The sequence below is a fragment of the Eurytemora carolleeae genome, unplaced genomic scaffold (assembly GCF_000591075.1).
Source record: "Eurytemora carolleeae unplaced genomic scaffold, Eaff_2.0 scaffold1267, whole genome shotgun sequence".
Taxonomy (NCBI): Eukaryota; Metazoa; Arthropoda; class Copepoda; order Calanoida; family Temoridae; genus Eurytemora; species Eurytemora carolleeae.
Genome location: NW_019397158.1, coordinates 60,433 through 68,778, shown reverse-complemented (window position 1 = coordinate 68,778; position 8,346 = coordinate 60,433). Strand labels below are relative to the sequence as shown.

At 33.8% G+C, this 8,346-nt stretch overlaps 1 protein-coding gene across 1 annotated transcript; it reads right to left on the bottom strand.

Annotated features, from left to right (window-relative positions):
• Nucleotides 1-939: 939 nt before the first annotated feature.
• LOC111712406 (cytochrome c oxidase subunit 4 isoform 2, mitochondrial) lies at nucleotides 940-7,619 on the bottom strand. Its single transcript, XM_023487000.1, has 5 exons — nucleotides 7,518-7,619; nucleotides 6,264-6,407; nucleotides 5,478-5,631; nucleotides 2,371-2,498; nucleotides 940-1,108 (listed from the first exon to the last, which is right to left on the bottom strand). Exons 1-5 carry the CDS (start codon nucleotides 7,583-7,585, stop codon nucleotides 1,030-1,032), a joined length of 573 nt encoding a protein of 190 aa, XP_023342768.1. The 5' UTR covers nucleotides 7,586-7,619; the 3' UTR covers nucleotides 940-1,029.
• Between the last annotated feature and the right edge of the window lie 727 nt (nucleotides 7,620-8,346).

Below are 8,346 nucleotides of genomic sequence, written 5' to 3'. Positions count from 1 at the left end.
AATGAATGCATTAAAGTACATACAGGGTGTCCCACGAAATATGAAAGTAGTTGAATAGTTTTGAATGTCTTCTTGTTCTTCCATTTATCATATTGGATATTAAATACTTTATGCATGTTATTTCGTTAAAAACTTCTTTTTCTTAAATATATTTTTCTTTGAAATCAATTTTACAATAATATAATTGGCATACAATATTTTTCTTCATTCTCTTTAGTATTAAACAACTTTACTAATTTTGGAAGAAGACATTTTAAGCTATTCACCAACTGTCATGTTTTGTGGGACACCCTGTACTTGAGATTCATAAAACTTTGAAATTAAAAAGGAAGTAGATATTTTGACGGAAAGAATTCTTTGTATTTGTTCATCAAGTTTTCAAGTTTCAACCCCTGTCCCGGTTAACGTTTTTAAAACTAATTTAGTTAAATAGTTAACATTCTGGGTTAAATAAGTACGGTCGGAAAACAATACGTTTGAGGCATACATAACTTGCATGACATGATTTTACATCCATTTTCCAAGGGCTTTTCAAGATTTAAATTTCAGATCGAACGCACAAATAAATACAGTCATAAAATATTCCAATTTGGTTGTTTACTCTTAATAATAATATTATTTACGTCGAGAAACGAAAATTGGTTCAGAATGGGGCATCGAATAATCGACTTTTCTATTTCTGTTTTTTCCAATTAACTTAAAACATCCGATCTGGGCTTTTTAGTAGAAATTATATTATTTATCTGCAAAATTGATTCGATGGTAAAAAACGAGATCGGGCCGCGAAGCGGTCCTTAATACCATAACAATGATAAACGGGAAGACCTCCAATTCCATTATTCTTATTATGCAATTTTCTTAGCATTTCCATTTTTAGTTCAAAACTATTACAGCTTTTATTGCATTTCATCTAATCTAAAATTCTAAATCTAATAAATATCAGCGAATAAAATGTGTTTTTATTAATAAGTATTTATTGAGGACAGGCTAATTATCTATCAAGGTAAGACTAAATTGTTGAGGTTGGATTTACTCCTTCCACTTCCCAGCCTCGTAATCGTAGTTGGAGGTCAATCCTTCGACCGGGTTCACACGGAGGGCTACCATTCTGAAATATTTAGTTTATTAGTTTAATCATAAAAAATATTATTTTTATAATTTCTCAGGGCCATGTGCGTTTGTTAAAAATCGTTAAAAGATTTTATCTCTTTCTCCTCAGTACTATTTTTTTATTATAGCACACAGGGCTATATTTTTGAAAAAACGAACAGGAAATAAACCGGAAGTGAAAAAGTGGAAAATGGGATTTTTTCCCTCCCACTTGTTGATGTTTATATATTTCCCTAATTCAAGAAAGGGAAATGATATAAAGAAAATATACCACTGTCAGAACAAATGTTTCCCTAATAAAATAAAATGAATGCAAATAGTTTGCAAAAATTTAATTTTAATTTTGCAGAATTAAAAATATGACGTTCATTTGAAATACCATTCATTGCAATTTAGTTGTAACAAAGTTTTAAATTTTTACTTCAAAACATTTCGAACTTTTAAGAAAACAAAAAATATTGGATTAAAAGTTTCTTCTGTATTTTAAACTTAATTATTCTCATATTAGTCTTATTTGTTATTTTTTCAAGAAGGGTTATACGTCATAAAATACAAAAAATGGGAGTTTAGTTTGAGCATTGATGAAAAAAGGGTACAAGTGGACAAAAGACAGAGCATTGACAAAAAAGATTAAAAAAGATCATTGCTTCCAAGAAATATTAGTAATAAAGAACCTTTATCTTTGATAACAAACAATACTTACTACACTTTCTAAGTGAACTCAGTTAGATATAATTGCATTAAGTGGAAACATATTTTTAAGTATTTTTAAAACTGTATTGGGAGGTGAAACAATAAAAAAAATTCGTCTGTTGATGTCAAATTTTTCACCCCAACACAACACAATTATTAAACACGTTATCCCAAAATTTGTTGTTACTTAACCATAAACTCAGTTAGCTTTGATTAAGGTTTCAAAGAAAAGAGACTGTCAGCTAAATTTCAAGTGACCCATCATGCAAAGATGACAATTCACAACAGTACCTTTTTGATTTCCATGAATTTGTTTTTGCTGTTTTTTATTTCTGGGTTTTCTGTAAAAGTGTCTTGCGCATTTCTTGCTTATTAAAAAAAATTCAGAAATTATCAGAAATGAACACTTATTGACTCGGAAAAACACGACGTTATCTTCCACTTAATTGATCAATTAAGATTTCAAGGATACCGTTATAATACGGACATGGCAATCTTTGCATGGAAGCGACATTTGAAATAACGCTTACAGTCCCTTTAAGACGACTTTTTAAAAAATGATTTTACCTCTCGATCTGGGCCTTAACCTTCTCCTCATCGGTAATAGTGTCAGGAAGGTCAGAGTAGACAACACGGTTCATCCAGATATATCCCCAGATACCAATACTCACACCCACCAGGACTAATCCAATTATCTGCACAGATGGATTATATACAGATAGATTATAAACAGATATATCCCCAGATACCTATACTCACACCCACCAGGACTAATCCAGCTATCTGCACAGATAGATTGTATACAGATATATCCCCAAATACCAATACTCACACCCACCAGGACTAATCCAATTATCTGCACAGATAGATTATACACAGATATATCTCCAGATACCAATACTCATGCCCACCAGGACTAATCCAGTTATCTGCACAGATAGATTATATACAGATATATCCCCAGATACCAATACACACATCCACCAGGACTAATCTAGTTATCTGAACAGATAGATTATATACAGATATATCCCCAGATACCAATACTCATGCCCAGCGGGCCTAATCCGGTTATCTGCACAGATAGATTATACAGATATATCCCCAGATACCAATACTCACATCCACCAGGACTAATCCAGTTATCTGCACAGATAGATTATACACAGATATATCTCCAGATACCAATACTCATGCCCACCAGGACTAATCCAGTTATCTGCACAGATAGATTATATACAGATATATCCCCAGATACCAATACTCACACCCACCAGGACTAATCCAATTATCTGCACAGATAGATTATATACAGATATATCCCCAGATACCAATACTCACACCCACCAGGACTAATCCAGTTATCTGCACAGATAGATTATATACAGATATATCCCCAGATACCGATACTCACACCCACCAGGACTAATCCAATTATCTGCACAGATAGATTGTATACAGAAGATTATAAACAGATATATCCAGATATATCCCTAGATACCGATACTCTGCACATATCGATTATATAGAGTTATATAGTTATCTGCACAGGTAGATTATATCAGTGCTTAGGATCCATTTAATTTTGATACGGATCCGGATCCAGGATTCGCATTTACTGAATTATTTTAGCAAAAAAAAATGTTCGAATTTTTTCTATTTTTTTTTACTTATTTTTATCTTTTATCTTATCTTTTATCATGTGAAAGGCATCTCCAGCTGTACAGGGTGTGTCTGAAAATTTAACGGAAACTTGTTGAATCACCCTGATGCATGAGAATCAGGATCAAGTTAAAGCTCCAAAATACCAAGTTGAACCTTTCTGCTCTTAAGGAACACTGTGAACAAAACAGTCCTTAGGATCCGGATCCATTGGATCCGCAAGATTTTGGCTTCCTGGATCCGGATCCGCAAAAATATGCTGATCCACGGATCCGGATCCAAGGGGTAAAATATCAACCAAAAACTGCAAAAAAATCTTTTTTACTCCAAAATCCCAAATCTGAACTTTTAAAAATGAGGTTTAAAAATTTCCTCATTTCTGAATAGTTCATCAAGTTTTAGGATTAAAATAAGCGAAAACCAAAAAATTGAAACAATTTTTTAGTTAAAAAAAATTCAGTAAATCTTAAAGAAATGACCTGGATCCGGATCCATTTTTTTCTAGTGCGGATCCAGGATCCGGATCCGTATCAAAATTGAATGGATCCTAAGCACTGGAACAAAACCAAATAAAACACTAGACTAACGATAAACTGAATTTTGAATTCCTAAACTGGGCCAACCCAATTCAAATATTCTTATAATTTAGAGAACAGTCCTCTGAAAAAAAATTTGTATTCGTCTTTAAGAATTCAATCATTGAACCGATTCCCAGTTGGTTCATTTACACAATTCAACTCTTCTCAATCCATGGCTTCGTTTATCCAAACTTAAGTTTTAAATTCACTTTAAGCATTTTATGTAACTTCCCAATCTTTGTTTAGTTTTCCAATTCTTTGTTTAGTTTTCCTGCCATTTATTTAGTTTTCCCATTCTTTGTTTGGTTTTCCCATTATTTGTTTAGTTTTCCCATTCTTTGTTTGGTTTTCCCATTCTTTGTTTGGTTTTCCCATTCTTTGTTCAGTTTTCCCATTCTTTGTTCAGTTTTCCATTCTTTGTTCAGTTTTCCCATTCTTTGTTCAGTTTTCCCATTCTTTGTTCAGTTTTCCCCTTCTTTGTTTAGTTTTCCAATTCTTTGTATAGTTTTCTCATTCTTTGTATAGTTTTCCCATTCTTTGTATAGTTTTCCCATTCGTTGTTAAGTTTTCTGATTCTTTGTTTAGTTTTCCCATTCTATGTTTAATTCTCCCATTCTTTGTTTAGTTTTCCCGTTCTTTGTTTAGTTTTCCCGTGCTTTGTTTAATTTTCCCATGCTTTGTTTAGTTTTCCCATTCTTTGTATAGTTTTCCCAATCTTTGTATAGTTTTCCCATTCTATGTTTGGTTTTCCATTCTTTGTTTAGTTTTCCCATTCTTTGTTTCCTTTTTGTATTCTTTGTTTAGTTTTCCCATTCTTTCTTTGGTTTTCCATTCTTTGTTTAGTTTTGCCATTCTTTGTTTAGTTTTTCCCATTCTTTGTTGGGTTTTCCCATTCTTTGTATAGTTTTCCCAATCTTTGTTTAGTTTTCCCATTCTTTGTTTAGTTTTCCCATCCTTTGTTTGGTTTTCCCATTCTTTGTTTGGTTTTCCCATTCTTTGTTTAGTTTTCCCATTCTTTGTTTAGTTTTCCCATTCTTTGTTTAGTTTTCCCATTCTTTGTTTAGTTTTCCCATTCTTTGTTTAGTTTTCCCATGCTTTGTTTAGATTTCCCATTCTTTGTATAGTTTTCCCATTCTATGTTTGGTTTTCCATTCTTTGTTTAGTTTTCCCATTCTATGTTTGGTTTCCCATTCTTTGTTTAGTTTTCCTGTTCTTTGTTTCCTTTTTGTATTCTTTGTTTAGTTTTCCCATAATTTCTTAAGTTTCACAGTTTACTTTCTAAGTTTCACCTTTTTTAAACTTTCACTTTCATTCCTTCCTTTCCTTAATTACCCGTTCCTTTCGTAATCCGGTTTTCCCCGTTTTCAACCCAACCTCACAAGAAAACCCAATTCCTAAACAAAAAGTTGACAATTTTAATAGAATTATTCTTACTGATTTCCATTCTCCGGTTGGTGCTTCGACCTCAGCCAGTGTTTGGCAGAAAGAAGCTCTGTAAAGAGCTTTCTTCTCCTCAAGGGTTAATTTCTTCCAGTCTCCTCTCTCCTTCTCTCTCAGCTTAGCAATCTCTCCAACATCCTCCTTAAACCTGAACAGGAGTGCGTTAGTTTCTTCCAGTCTCCTCTCTCAGCTTAGCAATCTCTCCAATATCCTCCTTAAACCTGAAAAATAGTTGGTTAAGGGACTGTTCCCTGAACCTGAAAAAAAAGTTAGTTAAAGGGACTGTTATTTTCATGTGACCCCTGCCTCTATGCAAATATGGCAATGCTAAAGTTACAATGGTTTCCCGAAAAGCTTTGTCTAACTAAGCATAAATTAGATATTCATGTTGCGCATTTCTTGTTTATGAGAAGCAATGGAGATGTTATCAGAATTTAACTCTTTTCGAGTCAAGGGAAACATTGTTTTGTTTTATGAGTTTAGATCAGATAAAGGTTTCTAGGGTACCGTTGTGAGATGAAAATTGCCATCAATTAGCACTGACAAATCACTTAGATATAACGCTAATTACAGCAGATTACAACAGGGTATGTATTTTCTTGAAAAATCACCTCCCCCCTCCTCCACTTGAAATTCAACTTATTTCACAGATAATCGGAATATTAGGGTTGTATGCGCTTGAATACTTGAAACAATAACCCCATTGTTAAATTCTTTCGTCAAATTATAACTCGTTAGAATTTATTTTCACCAAAAAATGTTGTAGATATTTAAACCAACCTGATGGCGGGGAAGGGGGCCATGACGGTATCGATGTAGTTGGCTTCGCCGTTAACTCCGTAGCCGACGATTTCTCGTTTACCAATATTCACTTTCTGCAGAGGGATGGGGACGTCCGAGTGTCCGTGCCCACCGCCATAGGCCCTGAAACATAAAAAAGGTTTATTTTATGACGCAAAACTAATTGTAGATTACCATTTTTCATATCAGTGATAGGCGATTATATAAATACAAGGAAGACAACTTTCGAATTCAATTTTGATTTAAATAAAGTTTTTGAAAAACATGGATTCACATAAACATAGTAGTCAATATAAACTTTCTGTCTTTTTAATGAATCTGAGCCGCCTCTCAAATCCGCCAAAAACCGTTTTCAATTGAGTGCAGGCTTAAATCTTGAAACATTAATTACACTTATAAGTCAGAGTCTCAAATTTAAGCCGCGCCTCAAATTTTTTAAGTTCGGCCTCAGGTCATTCATTTTTTCTTCGATATTTAGTATTTACTGATCTTTGGAACAAAATAGAAGTTTCCTATTTTTATTTTAAAATTAATATTATCTTTATATTTTCATGCTTAAAACTCAATGAACCATTAGGATTTTCAGAAATTATTGAAAATCGTTCACTAGTTAGTGTTGAAATGAAAACGTGGATTTACAGCAGGTTATGGTTGGTATGTATCCCCTAGAATTCGGTCCAGGAGTCAAAATGTTTGGATCCGGTTTTAATCATACTTCATGTTAGGACTGTATGGATAAAAATATATTTAAGGATGTTGTCGAGATAAAGATTTTCAAAAGGTTTGAGTTCATGGGTTATTTTCGAGAAACCCCCCCCCCCCCCTTTAAAATATATACCAGATGAAATGGTTTTAGGGGAAATTAAAGCGTTTTTTTTGGGATAAAATGTATGAAAAAAATTGGAAAACATGCAAGTTCGTTGATTGCCAATTCTACTTATAATAATTTTTGCTGAAGAATAAATGGTCATGTACAAAATTGATAGGAGGGGGGGGGGGGGGTCCAAAACCCGTATACTAGAACGGACCCGAATCGTACCTTTAAATTGCAGTGTTCATATGGATTTTAATAAAACCTTGGAATCAATTGACAAATTAAAATCGCATGAAAACCTTTAAATCGCACAAAACATCAGCAATCGCAATAAACATTGGTATTGCAATTAATTCAATTACAATACATTGAAAAATGTAGAGTGAATGCTTTAAATTAATTTTCAAATAAAATAATACCTGGCGGCGTAGACCTGAACCTGGCAGGCATCCTTCAAGAGTTTCCTGGTTACTAAGGAGGAGGCCATTCTCTTTCTGAAAATAAAAACACAAATACATTCACAACCGAAAATAATATGAAGCAAGTAATTTCCTTGAGAACGATTTTTGAACCCCTGAAAAGGTTAGGTTAGGTTAAATATAATAACGGCCTCCTAACCGCAGCGCTCAGCCCCCCCAAGCCTGTCCTAGCCGCAGCGCTCGACCGCAGCGCTCAGCCCCCCCAAGCCTGTCCTAGTATCCGATTGCAGTTTAAAACTGCAGAAATTGCTTTCAAGGGCAGACATAAGCTTGCACTTTCATAATGTAAAATTAACCATTTAGTAATAAAGATGTTTAGTCTGAATTTAGGAAAATAACGATGTAACATCCGGCAATTTTCTGTCACAATTAAAAGTATACAAAAATTTGAAATGATTGAGACACTTCAGGACACTTTGAGTACGTGATAAAGGACTAAATCATTGAATTACGTCCTCACACTCCATCTTACTCGGATCCTTTCCTCAACAAAAATGGCAGACGCTGAACTCACGGGAAATGTGTACACTCCGAGATCAGCTGACTAACCACAGGTATTTAAAAATGTCGTATTCATAAAAAGTACAGTTTAAGTTTACTGCATTTTACTTTAGGCCACTTCGTCAGACAAGTATCTTAATCGTAGGATAAACCTACGATTAATAAATCGTAGGTTTATCCTACGATTTATGGCCGGGTCAAGTAAAATAAGAAGTATTTCTTCATTTTTTATGCATCCCTGTATTTTAAACATCCCTGTATTTCATGA

Coding starts and splice junctions, on each gene's coding strand:
- LOC111712406 (XM_023487000.1), bottom strand. CDS start 7,585: ATGGCCTCCTCCTTAGTAACCAGGAAACTCTTGAAGGATGCCTGCCAG. Junction 5,632..6,263: donor GCCCCCTTCCCCGCCATCAG/GTTGGTTTAAAT, acceptor ACTCCTGTTCAG/GTTTAAGGAGGATGTTGGAG. Junction 2,499..5,477: donor CAACCGGAGAATGGAAATCA/GTAAGAATAATT, acceptor CCATCTGTGCAG/ATAATTGGATTAGTCCTGGT.